This window comes from Bos mutus, chromosome 2, assembly GCF_027580195.1.
Source record: "Bos mutus isolate GX-2022 chromosome 2, NWIPB_WYAK_1.1, whole genome shotgun sequence".
Lineage (NCBI taxonomy): Eukaryota > Metazoa > Chordata > Mammalia > Artiodactyla > Bovidae > Bos > Bos mutus.
The window spans coordinates 4,129,589-4,147,270 of record NC_091618.1 but is presented as its reverse complement, the minus strand read 5'-3'; the positions used below and the strand labels follow the sequence as shown (position 1 = coordinate 4,147,270).

Genomic DNA, 17,682 nt, shown 5'->3' with positions numbered 1-17,682 from the left:
TGCCCGTGTTGACCCAGGGTGCAGGGTAGGAGCTTTACAACAGGGAGAGCGTCCTGTTCTGGTTTTGTTTTGGCCGCACTAGGCCTCTGTTGCTACATGCAGATTTCCTCCAACTCCGGTGGCTGGGGGCTACTCTCTAGCTGCGGTGTGCGGGCCCTCCTTGTGGTGACTGCTCTTGCTCTGGAGCACGGGCTCTAGGGTGCTTGGACTCTGTGCTTGTGGTGGCGCACAGGCTCAGTTGCTCTGCAGCACGTGGGATCTAGTTTGCAGACCGGGGATCAAACCCGTGTCCCCTGCATGGGCAGGCGTATTCTCCACCACTGGACCACCAGGGAAGTCCCAGGAAGAGCACTCTTAAGTCAAGATTTATGAATGGGTAACTAGTCTTGTCGGAGAAGGCAATGGCACCCCACTCCAGTACTCTTGCCTGGAAAATCCCATGGACGGAGGAGCCTGGTGGGCTGCCGTCTGTGGGATCGCACAGAGTCGGACTCGACTGAAGCGACTTAGCAGCAGCAGCAGCAGCGACTAGTCTTGTGGGCACTGGGAATATGTCAGTGAAGGTCTTCATCGTTGTTTGGCGACTACCAGGGCATAGAGACCACTGGGACTTAATCACAATTGGACAGTATCTATTAACTACAATATGCAGATGACAGCACCCTTATGGCAGAAAGTAAACAGGAACGAAAAAGCCTCTTGATGAAAGTGAAAGAGGAGACTGAAAAAGTTGGCTTAAAGCTCAACATTCAGAAAACGAAGATCATGGCAAACAGATGGGGAAACAGTGTCAGACTTTATTTTTCTGGGCTCCAAAATCACTGTAGATGGTGATTGCAGCCATGAAATTAAAAACGCTTACTCCTTGGAAGGAAAGCTATGACCAACCTAGATAACATATTCAAAAGCAGAGACATTATTTTGCCAACAAAGGTTTGTCTAGTCAAAGCTATGGTTTTTCCTGTGGTCATGTGTGGATGTGAGAGTTGGACTGTGAAGAAAGCTGAGCACCGAAGAATTGATAGCTTTGAACTGTGGTGTTGGAGAAGACTCTTGAGAGTCCCTTGGACTGCAAGGAGATCCAACCAGTCCATTCTGAAGGAGATCAGCCCTGGGATTTCTTTGGAAGGACTGATGCTAAAGCTGAAACTCCAGTACTTTGGCCACCTCATGTGAAGAGTTGACTCATTGGAAGAGACTCTGATGCTGGGAGGGACTCGGGGCGGGAGGAGAAGGGGACGACAGAGGATGAGATGGCTGGATGGCATCACCAACTCGATGGACGTGAATTTGAGTGAACTCTGGGAGTTAGTGATGGACAGGGAGGCCTGGCATGCTGCGATTCATGGGGTTGCAAGGAGTCGGACACGACTGAGCGACTGAACTGAACTGAAATGATCAACTACAAAGCCCTTGGCCACGCAGAAGAAATTTACTACACAGTACTTCCCAGGTGGCGCTAGTGGTAAAGAACCCTCCTGCCAATGTAGGAGACAGAAGCGGTACGGGTTCCATCCCTGGGTCAGGAAGACCCCCTGGAGGCGGGCATGGCAACCCACTCCAGTATTCTTGTCTGGAGAATCCTGTGGACAGAGGAGCCTGGTGGGCTACAGTCCACGGTGTTACAAAGAATCGGATATGACTGAAGCGACTTAGCGCGCACACACACACAGCCCAGGGTGGGGTCAGTGGAGGGACAGCAGGAACTGAACGGGCCCAAGGTGGTGTCAGTTGTGCTAACAGCCATACAGAGCTAGAGGTTGGGGTGGCTTGCTAGGTGTTTTTATTTTTTTACTCAGTAATACACTTTTCTGTCCATACGGAGGTGTGGCTTTAAACAGAGCTCTGCATTAGTCTCCTGTGGCTGCTGTAGCAAATTGCCACACATTTTGTTGCCTAAAACAACACAAATTGACTGTTTCACAGGGGGTTTCCCTGGTGGCTCAGTGGTAAAGAATCCGCCTGCCGGTGCAGGAGACACGGGTTCAACCCCTGATCCCGGGAGGATCTCAAATGCCTCAGAGCCACTGAGCCCGTGCCTCACAACTACTGAGCTTGTGAGCTACAGCTGCTGAGCCCACGTGCCTCAACTACTGAAGCGCGAGCACCCTGGAGCCTGTGTTCCTCAACAAGAGGAGCCACGGCGACGAGAAGCCTGGGCACCACGACTGGAGAAGAGCCGGCCCAGCAAGGAAGACCCAGCGCAGCAAAACAGTAAATAAGCGTTTAAAAATAAACCTTCCCACAGCTCTGTAGGTCAGACTGCAGGTACGGCATGCTGGCTTCTCCGCTTAGAATTCCCCAAGGCCGAACTCGAGGTGTTGTCAGGGCTGCGTTTCTTTCTGGAGATCCAAGGGGACAGTCCATTTGGGGTTGTTGACACGTGAAGGGCTGAGATTCCCATCTCCTTGCCGGCCGTCAGCCATGGTCACGCTCAGTTTCTAGAGGCAGCCTGTACTTCCTGCTGCCTGGCCCCCTCCAAAGACATCCTGGCCTGGAGTGTCTCTCTCCTGCTTCCCGTCTCTTTGGCTGTCCTGACTTACTTCTCTGAAGCCTCTCTTTATTTGTGACCGTGCCACTCTGCTTATGGAACCAGGGATTGAACGCACCCCCTCAGCAGTGAAAACGTGGAGTCCTAACCTCTGGGCCCCCAGGGAATTCCCAAGCATCTCCTTTAACAAACCTCTTCTACTCATCTCTCTCTGCTCCCTCTCCCACATGGTGGTATATAGATTACATTCAGTTCAGTTCAGTTCAGTCGATCAGTCGTGTCCGACTCTTTGCAACCCCATGAATCGCAGCACGCCAGGCCTCCCTGTCCATCACCAACTCCTGGAGTTCACTCAAATTCACGTCCATCGAGTTGGTGATGCCATCCAGCCATCTCATCCTCTGTCGTCCCCTTCTCCTCCCGCCCCGAGTCCCTCCCAGCATCAGAGTCTCTTCCAATGAGTCAACTCTTCACATGAGGTGGCTAAAGTACTGGAGTTTCAGCTTTAGCATCAGTCCTTCCAAAGAACACCCAGGGCTGATCTCCTTCAGAATGGACTGGTTGGATCTCCTTGCAGTCCAAGGGACTCTCAAGAGTCTTCTCCAACACCACAGTTCAAAACCGTCAATTCTTCGGCGCTTAGCTTTCTTCACAGTCCAACTCTCACATTTATACATGACCACAGGAAAAACCATAGCCTTGACTAGACGGACCTTTGTTGGAAAAGTAATGTCTCTGCTTTTTAATATGCTGTCTAGGTTGGTCATAACTTACCATAGATTACATTGGGCCCACTCAATCTCGGATAATCTCCTTATTTTTGAGTCGATTGTTGTTCCGTCGCTCAGTCGCGTCTGACTCTCTGGGACTCCGGGGACTGCAGCACGCTGGGCTTCCCTGTTCTTCACTATTTCCTGGAGATTCCTCAGATTCATGTCCATCGAGTTGCTGATGCTCTCTAACCATCTGCTTCTCTACTATCCTCTTCTCCTTTTGCCTTCAGTCTTTCCCAGCTTTAGGGTCTTTTCCAGCGAGTTGGCTCTTTGCAACAGGTGGCCAAAATATTGGAGCTTCAGCTTCATCATCAGTCCTTTCAATGAATATTCAGGGTTTATTTCTTTTAGGATTGACTGGCTTGATCTCCTTGCTGTCAAGGGATTCTCAAGAGTCTCCTCCAGCACCACAATTCAAAAGAACCAGTTCTTCTCTCAGCCTTCTTTATGGTTCACATATCACATTTATACATGACTACTGGAAAAACCAGAGCTTTGACTGTATGACTCTGTCAGCAAAGTGATGTCTTTGCTTTTTAATACACTGTCTAGGTTTGTCATAGCTTTTGTTCCAAGGAGCAAGTGTCTTAATTGCGTGGCTGCAGTCACCATCTGCAGTGATTTTGAAGTCCAAGAAAATAGAATCTGTCACTGCTTCCTCTTTTTCCTCATCTTTTTGCCATGAAGTGATGGAACTGGATGCCATGATATTTGTTTTTTGAATGTTGAGTTTTAAGCCAACTTTTTCACTCTTCTCTTTCACTTTCATCAAGAGGCTCTTCAGTTTCTCTTCACTTTCTGCCGTAAGGGTGGTGTCATCTGCATATCTGAGGTTATTGATATTTCTCCTGGAAATCTTTATTCCAGCTTGTGCTTCATCCAGCCCAGCATTTCGAATAATGTATTCTGCATATAAGTTGAATAAGCAATGTGACAATATACAGCCTTGATATACTCCTTTCCCAATTTGGAACCAGTCTGTTGTTCCGTGTCCGGTTCTAACTGTTGCTTCTTGACCTGCTTACAGGTTTCTCAGGAGACAGGTGAGGCGGTCGAGCATTTCCATCTCTAAGAATTTTTCATAGTTTGTTTTGATCCACAGAGTCAAACGCTTTAGTGTAGTCAATGAAGCAGAAGTAGATATTTTTCTAGAATTCCCTTTCTTTTTATACGATCCATTGGATGTTGGCAATTTGATCTCTGGTTCCTCTGCCTTTTCTAAATCCAGCTTGTACATCTGGAAGTTCTCAGTTCACATACTGTTGAATCTTAGTTTGACGGATTTTGAGCATTACCTTGCTAGCATGAGAGATGATTGCAATTGTATGGCAGTTTGAACATTCTTTGGCATTGCCCTTCTTTGGAATTGGAATGAAAACTGACCTTTTCCAGTTCTGTGGCCACTGCTGAGTGTTCCAAATTTGCTGACATGTATTGAGTGCAGCACTTTCACAGCATCATCTTTTAGGATTTTAAATAGCTCAGCTGGAATTCCATGATCTCCACTAGCTTTGTTGGTAGTAATGCTACCTAAAGCCTACTTGACTTCACACTCTAGGATATCTGGCTCTAGGTGAGTGACCACACCATCGTGGTTGTCCCGGTCATGAAGATCTTTTTGTGCAGTTCTTCTATGTATTCTTGCCACCTCTTCTTAATCTCCTCTGCTTCTGTTAGGTCCATACCATTTCTGTCCTTTATTGTGCCCATCTTTATATGAAACGTTCCCTTGATATCTCCTGTTTCCTTGAAAAGATCTCTAGTCTTTCCCATCCTATTTTTCCTCTATTTCTTTGCATTGTTCACTGAAGGATGCTTTCTAACCTCTCCTTAAGGGGATGACAGAGGATGAGATGGTTGGATGGCATCACCAACTCGATGGACATGAGTTTGAGTAGGCTCCAGGAGTTGGTGATGGACAGGGAGGCCTGGTGTGCTGCAGTCCATGGGGTCGCAAAGTGTCGGACACGACTGAGTGACTGAACTGAACTGAACTAACCTCTCCTTGCTATTCCCTGGAACTCTGCATTCAGTTGGATATATCTTTCCCTCTCTCCTTTGCTTTTCACGTCTCTTCCTTTCTGAGCTATCTGTAAAGCCTGCTCAGACAACCATGTCACCTTCTTGCAGTTCTTTTTCTTGGGGATGGTTTTGGTCACTGCCTCCTGTACAATGGTGTGAGCCTCCATCCATAGTTCTTCAGGCACTCTGTTTACCAGATCCAATCCCTTGATGTTATTCATCATCTCCACTGTGTAACCATAAGGGATTTGATTTAGGTCATACTTGAGTGGCCTAGTGGCTTTTCCTACTTTCTTCAATTTAAGCTTGAATTTTGCAGTAAGGAGCTGATGATTTCAGCCACAGTCAGCTCCCAGTCTTATTTTTGCTGACTGTATAGAGCTTCTCCATCTTTGGCTACAAAGAACGTAATCAATCTGATTTTGGTATTGACCATTCGGTGATGTTCACGTGTAAAGTTGTCTTTTGTGTTGTTGGAAAAGGGTGTTTGGTATGACCAGTGCATTCTCTTGGCAGAATTCTGTTAGCCTTTGCCCTGCTTCATTTTGTTCTCAAAGGCCAAACTTGTCTGTTACCTCAGGTATCTCGTGACTTCCTAATTTTGTATTCCAGTCCCTTATGATGAAAGAACATCTTTTTTTTTGATGCTCTAGATGTTCTTATAGGTGTTCATAGAACTGTTAACAACATATGCAAAGGATTATACACCGTGCTGAAGTAGGATTTATCCCAGGAATGCAAGATTGGTTTAGCATTCAGAAATCAATTATTCTAATATCAATAGAATAAAGGACAAAACCCACATGATCTTCTTAATAGGTGCAGAGAAAGCGTTTAACAAAATTCAAAATCTGTCATAAAAATGCTCAACAAACTATGAATGGAAGGTAACTTCTTGAGCCTGATAAAGGGCAGGAAAAACTCACAGCTAACACAACACTCAGTGGCGAGGGACTGACTACTTGTCCCTTAAGTTCAGAAACAGGAAAAGGGTATTTACTGTCACCACTTATATTCCACATGAGACTGATGGTTCTAACAAGGGCAGTTAGGCAAGAAAGTGAAATAAAAGGCATTTAGATTGGCAAAGAGTAGGCACAACTATCAGATGGCATGATCTTTATAAACAGAAAATCCTTAAAAGGAATCCACTAAAAAATCTGTTGGAATCAATAAACAAATTCAGCAGGATACAAAATCAATAAGGAAAAAGCAATTGTATGTCCATATACTTGTGATGAACAATCTGCAAATAAATTTTTTAAGAAAACAATTTTATTTGCAATACATCAAAAAAATACTTAGGAATAAATTTCACAAAAGTAGTATAAAACTTATATTCCAAAAACTATATTGTTGAAAAAGTTAAGAATACCTAAATAGAGACTCCCTGTTGGTCCAGTGCTTAAGACTCTGCACTGGTCCGGGAACTGAGATCCTGCGTGCTGCAGTGTGGCCAAAAAATGATAAAGAAGAAACAAGAAAACCTAAATAAATGGAAAGACACCCATGTTCATGGATCGGAAGACTTGATAAGATGGTGGTGGTGATGGTGGTTTAGTCGCTAAGTTGTGTCCAACTCTTGAGACCCCATGGACTGCAACCCACCAGGCTCCTCTGTCCATGAGCTTTTCCCGCAAGGATACTGGAGTGGGTTGCCATTTCCTTCTCCAGGGGATCTTCCTGACCCAGGGATCGAACCTGGGTCTCCTGCATGGCAGGCAGGTTCTTTACTAACTGAGCTACAAGGGAAGCCTGATAAGATGATAGTACTTCTCAAACTGATCTACAGATTTCAAAGCAATCTTTCTTAAAGAACCAGCTGGCTTCTTTGAAGCAACTGACAAGCTGATCTTTAAGTTTGTATGAAAATTCAAGGGACTCAGAATAGCCAAGATAATCTTGAAAAGAACAAAGTTGGAGGACTCATACTTCGTGATTTCAAAGTTTACAACAAAGTTACAGTCGTCAAGGCTGTGCAGTACTGATGTAAAGATTTAAAATCAATGCAATTGGATTGGAGATCCAGAAATAACCCTCACATTTACAGTTAGTTGATTTTCAACAGGGTGCCAAGATGATTCAGTGGAGAACAGATGATCTTTCTAATAAATGGCGCTGGGACAGCTAGATGTTCACATGCGAAAGAATGAGGCTGGACTCCAGCCTCACACTGTATATAAAAATTAACTCAGAATGGGTCAAAAAGCCAAATATGAGGTAAAACTATTAAACATGTAAAATAAAACACAGGTTTAAATCTTTATTGCCTTGAATTATGGAGCCTATTATACAGAGTGAAGTAAGCCAGAAGGAAAAACACCAATACAGTATACTAACGCATATATATGGAATTTAGAAAGATGGTAACAATAACCCTGTGTACGAGACAGCAAAAGAGACACTGATGTATAGAACAGTCTTATGGACTCTGTGGGAGAGGGAGAGGGTGGGCAGATTTGGGAGAATGGCATTGAAACATGTAAAATATCATGCATGAAACGAGATGCCAGTCCAGGTTCGATGCACGATACTGGATGCTTGGGGCTGGTGCACTGGGACGACCCAGAGGGATGGTATGGGGAGGGAGGAGGGAGGAGGGTTCAGGATGGGGAACACATGTATACCTGTGGCGGATTCATTTCGATATTTGGCAAAACTAATACAATTATGTAAAATTTAAAAATAAAATTAAATTAAAAAAAAATCTTTATCGCCTTGAATTAGACGCTTTCTTAGGTGTTACACCGAAAGCATAAACAATCAAAAAAAAAAAGACAAACTGGACTTAATTAAAACTCTCACGCTTTAAAGAACACTATCAAAAAAGAGAAAAGACAGCCCACAGGATGAGAGACAATATTTTCAAATTATATAGTATGATAAGGTGCTTGAGTCTAGAAAAAAATGAAACAATCTACTCAAGAATAAAGAGACTACCCAATTTTAAAATGGGCAAAGGATCTGAAGAGAGATTTCTGCAAAGAAGATATACGAATCGCCAACAAACATATGACCGGATGTTCGGCGTTGGCCATTCTGGCCGCACTGTGTCCTTGCTGCTGTGCGCGGGTTTCTCTCACTGTGGTGAGCTGGGGCTCCTCTCCCGTGTGGGCTTTTCATTGTGGTGGCTCCTCTGGTTTTGGAGACAGGCTCTAGAACTTGGGCTCAGCAGTTGTGGTGCATGAGCTTTAATTGCTCTGTGGCAAGTGGGATCTTCCCGGTCCAGGGATCGAACTATGTCCGCTGCGGTCTCAGGCAGATTCTTATCCACCGTACCACCAGGGATGCCCTGTGCTTTATTTTTTTAGTTTAATTTTTTGACCATGTTGCACAACTTGTGGGATTTTAGTTGCCCAACCAGGGATTGAACCTGGACCCTTGGCAGTGAGAGTGCAGAGCTCTAACCACTGGACTGCCAGGGAATTCCTGATTTGCACACTTTAAATGGGTGAATAGTTTGATGTGGGTTATAGCTCAATTAAAAATAATTGTGAGTGATGATAAAGGATAAGAGGCTTCCCAGGTAGCTCTAGTGGTAAAGAATCCACCTGCCAATGTAGGAGACGCAAGACATGCAGGTTTGATCCCTGGGTTGGGAAGATCCCCTGGAGGAGGAAATGGCACCCCACTCCAGTATTCTTGCCTGGAAAATTGTATGGACAAAGAAGCCTGGCAGCCTACAGCCCATGGGGTCAGAGTCGGACACAAGTGAGCGTCTGAGTGCATAAATGTATAAAAATACATAAAGATTGTTACCATGAATGCCACGTAACTACTATCCAACTACATACATGGAGCACAGTTAATTTAGCTGAAGGCCCTGTGTACCTGCCCCTCCCTGATGGCTCCCTGCCCACCTGAGTCCTACCAGGCATTCTCTGTTCTCAGTTGGTTACATGTGATTATCGTTCCCGTGAATTTACAACAGCCTTCTTTACTAGTCAAACTGTCCTTGCTGTGTGAGGAAACAGACTGTACACGAAGGTGTCATGGGGCTGAGGGAGGGCTTGGCTGCTGTTGGCGCTGGGAGTCACTGTGCTTAGGAGGGTGTGGAGGGCAAGTCTGGCAGACCTGAGCAAGAGACCAAAAAATATGAAACCTACGGTTCAATCCAGGTAGGTCTGATTCTTAAGTCTAGTATTTGTCACATCATAACAAAAAGCAGAGACATCACTTTGCCAACAAAGGTCCATATAGTCAAAGCTATGGTTTTACCAGTAGTCATGTATGAATGTGAGAGATGGACTATAAAGAAGACCGAGTGTCGAAGAATTGATGCTTTCAAAATGTGGTACTGGAGAAGGCTCTTGAAAGTCCATTGGACTGAAAGGAGATCAAGCTAGTCAATCTTAAAGGAAATAAACCCTTAAAATTCACTGGGAGGACTGATGCTGAAGCTGAAGCTCCAATACTTTGGTCACCTGATTCGAAGAGCCGACTCATTGGAAAAGACCCTGATGAAAGATCGAAGGCAGGAGGAAAAGTGGGTGACAAAGGATGAGATGGTTGGGTGGCATCACTGACTCAGTGGACATGAGTTTGAGCAAACTCTGAGAGATGGTGAAGGACAGGGGAGCCTGGTGCGCTGCAGTCCATGGGGCTGTAAAGAGCTGGGCACGACTGAGCGACTGAACACCAACGAAGTGTGACAGTAGAGGGGAGCAAGGGCTATTGTCTGAGCATGTATGCCTACTGCTGCTTTCTTAAAATACTAGTTTATTACTTTTGGATGTTCTGGGTCTTCGTTGCTACGCGCAGGCACCTCACTGTGGTGACTTCTCGTTGCGGAGCGCAGGCTCCAGGCGCTTAAGCTTCAGCAGGTGCAGCTTGCGGGCCCTGGGCACAGGCTTCAGTTGCTGTGGCATTCGGGCTCTTCCTGGACCAGGGATCGAACCCCTGTCCCCTGCGTTCGCAGGCAGACAGTTGTCTCCTAGCCACTGGACGAGCAGGCAAGTCCCGCCTACTGCTTCTTTTAGAAGAAAGAATTTGTACCGTTCTCTGAGATCTTGAGGACTGTGGTAACTACAGTGTTACACGTGGAGCCTTGTAAAGGGCTTCTGAATAAAACATACGAGTGCGGATAGTGACTGAGGGCTGGTGATGGGAGTGGATGACCAGCCTCTCTTCCTGCTTTCTACAGGGCTCCGGACCCTGTAGGTGCTCATCTAAGTACTGAGTGGAGGGGTGGGAGGGACAGGGAATGAATCAATGGAAGGATGACGGGATAGACGGTGGCGATCAGATTGGATGGGTGAGAGGATCAGTGGGCCGGGGCTGAGTGACTGATGGGCGGGGGCGGGGCAGGGGACGGGCGTGGAGGAGAGGGAAACCGCTGGATGTCTTTCCTGCTCACTGCTTGTTCATCTTTTGTTTTCAGCTCCGGGCGGCAGAGGTGGAGATCAAAGATCTGCAGTCGGAGTTTGAGCTGGAGAAGATCGATTACTTGGCCACCATCCGGCGGCAGGAACGTGACTTTCTGCTCTTCCAGCAGCTCTTGGAGCAGGTGCAGCCCCTGATTCGCCGGGACTGTAACTATAGCAACCTGGAGAAGATAAGACGAGAGTCCTGCTGGGATGAAGACAATGGTTTCTGGAAGATTCCCGAGCCCATCATCATAAAAACCAGCCTCCCAGCAGGTCAGGGGCTTTGCTGTTGCTGCCCACCTCCTTTGCCCCCCGCCCTTCTCCACAGTCTGCTGTCCCACAGGCTGACAGGGGGGCCCTGCACCCCTCCCAGCTGGCTCTGGGGGCAGCAGACAGTTGACCCTGGGTACCCAGAATGTCGGGGGCCTGAGTCAGACACACGTGGGTTGGAGTTTTGGCTCCAGCAGTTGCTGTCAGCTCTTGGGACTCAGTGTTTTCATCTGTGAGATGGGGACCAATAACGGCACCTTCCTTAAAGATCGCTGGGTGGCTTAACGTCTTATGACGTGTAAAATCCTTGGAAACATGCCCGGCACATTTTAAATGCCTGATGCATTTAATTACCACGATCATTATTGTCCTTACTTCAGCCTGCAATAACCCTTTGAAGGGATATTTTCACCCGTCTTCCGTATGAGAAATTTCAGAGAGTGTAAGTGACTTACCCAGAGTCACAATCAGAGCAGTGAGTTGTAGGCCAAGAACAGAAGCGAGCTGGGCAGTTGCAGGCCTGGCTCACTTTCTCCTTTTGCTGCTGATCTCCTGTGTGACCCTGTGATGATCACTGTCCCTCTCTGGGCCTTGGTCGCCTGATCTTCACAGAGAAGGGGTTGGATGAGCTACTCCTGAAAGCCACTGAGCCCTCACTGAGTCTCAGATTAGGCTCAGATTTGCAGTGGATCCTCTCCAGCGGCTCCGCCCGTCCAGGGAGCCACAGGCTCCCGGGTCTGGTGGGGCCGCACCCATCCACCTCCTGCTCAGGGAGTGCTCACCTAGGTCCTCCATCTCTGACGACCCTGGCGGGGACCAGCGCAGCAGGCAGGGAGCAAAAGTGGGGCGACACACAGTTTGGAAGAAAGAAACTAGAGACAGAATTAAAGTTTTAAAGATGGGACGGGGGACTCAAGATCTCAGGGGTCAAGAGCGCTGTTCCTCGGAGCCACATCACTTGTATTTAGTATCTCAGCTCGCAGAGAGTATCTGTGGTGCTACGATAAGGTCAGCTTCCTGTGTGCCCCGTCCCGAGTCCCACGTCCCACGTTACTGATGACCTTGAACTGTCGTTATTTTCTCGTGCAAAGGGTATCACCCTGCTGGAGGCCCTAAACCCGCACATGCCTTGGGGAAAACATCTTTGTGTGTGCAGTGAACAGTATTCTGAGCTTGCACTGACCTAGCGTTGCAAGGCCCACAGTGTTTTCCCTTGGCTCAGCAGGGCGTGACGACCCCAACTCATCAAGCCGATGAACTTTTGTTTAGATTATACTTAATTGCTCTATCTTGCTTTCATTCTTTTCCCATGGCGTTTTATTCGTGGCTTAGCCAGAGCAACACGTGGCTGACTGTTAACCCCTGCGTGGCACCACCCCCGGTGAAACGCCAGCTGCCTCATTTCCTCGCAGGCTGCAGGTAGCGCTGGCCTGTCTCCCCAGGCTCACCTGCAGTCTTGCCTGGAGGCAGGGGGATGGCTGCTTCGGCCTAAGCCCTCCTGCTGCCTCAGGGCCATCCCCTCTCTAGGGTTGGGCAGTGTCCTCCCCTGGCTCCAAGCCCGAGCCAGGCCTGCCTGAGCGCCCAGCCTCTCCCCCAGCCCTGCTGGCCCTCCTTCCAGGCAGCAGTGACCTCAGCTTCTGTTTTCTCATAGCAGTTTCAACAGGGCCACAGAACAGACCAGCCCGCAAAACTTCCGCAGCGGACAACGGCGAACCAGGCATGGTAGGGTCTCTGGGAGAGCCAGTGGGGAGCGGGGAGCTTGGCTCCCAAGGCGCGGTGGGCCAGGGGGGCTGCAGGAACTGGACTGTGCTTCCAGGCGACCTGAGGATTACATCAGGGGGCTGAGCGGGGGTCCTGTCTGTGTCACCCTAGACCCCATAGCTCCTCTGGCCCTCGTTCAGAGGCACTTTAGTGTGCGCAGAGACCAGAGGCAGAGCAGGGGCTCAAGGCAGCCCACCCTGCTGGTGAAGGACAGAGGTTTCAGCCGCAAACCCAGAGACCAAACAGCTCATCCTGGTTTCCTGGGCCCCGGCTGGTACTCTTGAACAGAAAGCGTCCTCAAAAGTTTCCATAAACAGTCACTGTGATTCTATAGTCACTTTACTTCATACTGCCTTTATTTTGTATTCCAGCAAATACACAGCCTTAAAGGAGGTCAGCCAACTTTTCTCTAAAGGGCCACACAGCAACTGTTTCAAGGCTTGGGTGCTAGGACACAGCTCTCAGCCCTGCCAGAGAGTGCGAACCCACCCCCGCCGTATGTAGATGGCTGAGCACAGCTGTGTCCAGAGCGCTTCCAAGAACAGTCTGTGGGCCAGGTTTGACCCACAGACTGTATAATTTGCTGATCCTCACCATTAACCATTACAGATACTTTGGAAAACCTACATGGAACATACCTTTGCAGTCACGATAAGGTCACTCACAGGTTGATGAATCCCAGCCAAGCATCTCCATCTGAGCAACTCAGGCTGGTCTTAGGCACTGATTGGCTGCTTTTGATTCCCTAACTTGGTTTTAAAAAAAGGAAAAGGAAAGTTGTTCCTGAGAAAAGCCATTCTGAATCTGGGGTTATATTTGAATGCTCTAGTTCCAGGTGATGGATACCTATGCAAAGCAAACAGTCATAAGCAAAACAGGGATTTTCTTGGTCTGTGTTAAGTGGACCAGTTTCAGGCATGGCTGGATCAAGGGGCCCAACCAGTCCTGGTTCTGTGTGGCTTCTTCACCTCTTGGCTCTGCTTCACCTGGAGTCCAAGGTTTGGACGGAGGCAGGTCTCTGTGTGGCAGGAAAGATGGCTGCTAGCAATTGGTAATCCAAGAGGAAGACAGATACGGTTTTTTGGAGCATCCTTAAACCAGTGCTTGTGGGAAGATTCTGATTGGCTCTGCCTGGGTCATGGGCCTACTCTTGGACCAATGACTATGTCCAGGAGATGGCGTTCTGTGATTGGCCCACTCCGGGCCACGTGTCCAGATGTGTAGCAAGGGGATGGGCAGGCGGCAGTGGTGGTACTGCTGCTGCGGCTGGGGTGCCGTGAATGCATAACCTACCATGACCATGTCCAGTGGGTGAAGGGTAGTTCCCTGAAGGAAGAGGTTCGGGCTGAAGAAAACAGATCCACGGCAGCAGTGAAAAGCACTAGGGCTTGGTGACAAGTGTTAGAGGACCCCAGCTCTAATGATCATGCGTGAGCTCGTGAGCTGCGCACTGTTATATGAGTGTGTGTCCTGGACTCCAGTTCTAATGGTCATACGTGAGCTCGTGAGCTGCGCACTGTTATATGAGTGTGTGTCCTGGACTCCAGCTCTAATGGTCATACGTGAGCTCGTGAGCTGCGCACTGTTATATGAGTGTGTGTCCTGGACTCCAGTTCTAATGGTCATACGTGAGCTCGTGAGCTGCGCACTGTTATATGAGTGTGTGTCCTGGACTCCAGTTCTAATGGTCATATGTGAGCTCGTGAGCTGTGCACTGTTATATGAGTGTGTGTCCTGGACCCCAGCTCTAATGGTCATACGTGAGCTCGTGAGCTGCGCCCTGTTATATGAGTGTGTGTCCTGGACTCCAGTTCTAATGATCATGCGTGAGCTCGTGAGCTGCGCACTGTTATATGAGTATGTATCCTGGACTCCAGTTCTAATGATCATGCGTGAGCTCGTGAGCTGCGCACTGTTATATGAGTGTGTGTCCTGGACCCCAGCTCTAATGATCATACGTGAGCTCGTGAGCTGCGCACTGTTATATGAGTGTGTGTCCTGGGTGTGGGGGATGTAGTATCTGCCTTGCCCCCGATGGGCCTGGTTTTGAGCGCTGCAGGAGGAATAAGGTGCTTCCTGTCCCAAGGTGGGGGTGGGGAGGAGCGTGTGTAGACTGGAGACGGCCAGCCTCCTTGCTGCCTGAGCTGCCTGGATCCCACCGCAGGAGTTAGGGTCTGGAGTGGAGGGTACCACAACATGGGCAGTGAGGTTCAGGGCAGCCCGCCGCTCAGGCCGGCAGAGCCCGCAGAACCGCCTTGGGTCAGGGCACAGGGTACAGGAAGTGCACAAACAAGGGGTCCTGACCTGGAGGACTTGGAATCTCGGCAGGAAGAGGACCGCTACAGGCTGATGCTCAGTCGCAGTGACAGTGAGAACATAGCCAGTAACTACTTCCGGCCCAAGCGGGCCAGCCAGATCCTCGGCACGGACCCCATGAAGAGCCTGGGTGAGCATCCCGCCTGCCTCCTGCCCTCCAGCCCCTCCCTGAGCGCTCTGGAGTCACATAGGCCGGGCCAGGAACCCCTTTCCCTCTCTGAGCCTGTTTGCTCCGCTGTAAACTGAGGGGAGCTGCCTCCTCCTGTGATCGGTGAGACGAGGTGGGGAGTGCCTCCCATCTCCTGTCCCCCTCCATTTCCTGGGGGGCGAGGTGCCAAGTTGGATCCTCTGTCTTCCTGACACACAGCAGGCCCTTAGCACGTGGCCGGGTCCCAGCCTGGGCTTGCCTAGGACTCGGTCAGTTCCTCACCAGCTTCTTCAGATGGCGACTCATTCCCAAAGCAGGGCAATCGGGACCACAACAGCAAAACACGATTTTACAAGCAAGAGTTGAAAGCCACTTTGCTCTTAAAACTGAAACCAAAGACACTGGGCTTCCAATCCAATACCAATTAAAAAGCAAACCTCAGATCTGTCCTGAGGTTGTTTGAGAAACAGAGTGGGTGGAGGTGAGGAGTAAGGAGAGGAAAGCTGGACTGTGAAGAAACTCACATCCCATGAGTACCTGGCATCGTGCCCATGTTGCAGATGAGGAAACCGAGGCTGAGAGAAGCAGCTCCCCAAGGTTACCCTCCCATGAAGTAACGGAGCAGGGTTTTGCAGCAGGCTTGTCTGGCTTGACACCCCAGGCTGCACAGTCTGAGGCTTGAAAATTCATGCGCCCAGACCAGACCCTTTGGGCAGAGATGCAGTGCTGGGCCCAAGGCCTCAGCCAGAGCAGCTCTCAGAGCCTGGGGTCCCAGGGCCTCTGGCTGGGGCGGGGGGACCAGACTCTGTACCCCACACACAGTCTTTCCTCTCCACCCCCCGCATCCTGGCCAACAGCGTGTCTCCCTTCTGTGCTTTTCCGCAGCACACCACAGCTCCCCACCAGGCCTCAGCTCCCCGCTCGGTGGCGGCTCTGCCATCCCACCTGCCCAGGCCCCGGAAATGCCCCAGCCTCGGCCCTTCCGCCTCGAGTCCCTCGACATCCCCTTCACCAAGGCCAAGCGTAAGAAAAGCAAAAGCAGCTTTGGCGGTGAGCCTCTGTGAACACACTGCCGGCTGCCGCCCTGCCCTTGGGCTCCCGTGAGACCGCCAGGCCCCCCAGGGCAGCTCCAGCCAGGCCTCCTCCCGCCTGCCCCCAACAGTGACTGGGGCACCCAAGGGGGCCTGTCCCTGGGAAGGCTCACTCCCCTCTCTGCTACCCAGAGAGCCCACTCTGCCCAGGGTGTGAGCCCCTCGGAGCCTGGACCATCCTTGGAGATAACTGCTCCCCACGCCACACCAGTGTTCCCATCGGCCCACCGCCGTGCCCACCAGTGCGGTTCCGTGCCTTCCTGGGTTCAGAAACCTCAGCTCTGCCTCCAGGCCTTCATCAGCATCCTGCAGAGTCCTGCGGCTTCCACGTGGATCAAGATCAGCACCTTGGCAGTTGAACACTCTTCCTCTGTCCAGTAGGCCCCACTTGGGGGGGAAGCCCTGTGGGGCGGGCCCAGGGGTCCTGGATCAGCTGGTCTGCGGCCCACGGGAGGCCATTCCACATTAAGCTGCCCTAATAAACTGCCTTTTACCGACGACTGCTCTTCTCTGGTCCTCGGACAGCGTCCCCACGGCCCCTCCCTGGCCTCCTTGGGGAAGCTCTTTTGGAGCAGGGCTTCTTTTGTGTATGTATGTACGTTTGTGTTTACTTTTGGCTGTGCTGGGTCTTCGCTGCTGCACACGGGCTTTCTCTAGTTGGGGTGAGTGGAGGCTCCTCTTCGTTGCGATGCACAGGCTTACTGTGGTGATTTCTGTAGCAGAGCAGGGCTCTGGGCACACGGGCTTCAGTAGTTGTGGTTCATGGGCTTAGTGGCTCTGTGGCATGTGGCATCTTCCTGGACCAGGGATCTGTCCGGTGTCCCCTACATTGGCAGTCCGATCCTTAACCACTGAGCCACCAGGGAAGCCTGGAGCAGGGGTTCTTAACAGCCTGCAGGCTCCAGGTCTCTGCAACTCCCTGCAATTTTGAGTATAAGTGCAGCTTTTTCAGCAGAGAGCATATAAATGTGAACCGGTGTTAGATTCTTGAAGGATCTGTGACCCAGGAGAGCAGACTCCTTGTTCTGGGAAATAGGGGCCACATCTGGCTGAGGTCCAGAGAAGACCCAGGTCTTGATGCCCTCAGGGGCTGTGTTGGAACCGTGCGTGCTAACATCGCTAGAAATGAATCCAGGCCATCCCAGTTGCCTAAGACTGACCCATCCCCTTGCCCATTGTATCCCAGGCCTGCTATGTGGGAGGGGCCCAGTCTGAGGGAAAAGGCTTTGGTGCTGTCCTGAGCCTCATTTCACACTGAGCATCTGTGAAATGGGGATAATACCAACCCCACAGGGTTATTGTGAAGGTTAAATGAGATAGTGTATAGAGTTCTTTGTGCAATCTCCAGGGGATCTTTGAACCCAGGTCTCCCGCATTGCAGGCGGATTCTTTACCAGCTGAGCCACCAGGGAAGCCCAAGAATACTGGAGTGGGTAGCCTATCC

At 49.8% G+C, this 17,682-nt stretch overlaps 1 protein-coding gene across 2 annotated transcripts in view; it reads left to right on the top strand.

Annotated features, from left to right (window-relative positions):
- The window catches only part of KIF17 (kinesin family member 17), a 52,470-nt gene extending 35,460 nt beyond the window's left edge, over positions 1–17,010 (top strand). The window contains exons 14-17 of one of the 2 annotated variants that reach the window (XM_070382349.1): positions 10,667–10,925; positions 12,577–12,644; positions 15,012–15,129; positions 16,033–17,010. In XM_070382349.1, the coding sequence (XP_070238450.1) occupies positions 10,667–10,925; positions 12,577–12,644; positions 15,012–15,129; positions 16,033–16,211 (624 nt within the window). In that variant the 3' untranslated portion in view covers positions 16,212–17,010. Of the gene's footprint in view, positions 1–10,666; positions 10,926–12,573; positions 12,645–15,011; positions 15,130–16,032 lie in introns of both variants that reach the window. The other variant, XM_070382339.1, reaches the window with a different exon arrangement.
- The last annotated feature ends 672 nt before the right edge of the window (positions 17,011–17,682 follow it).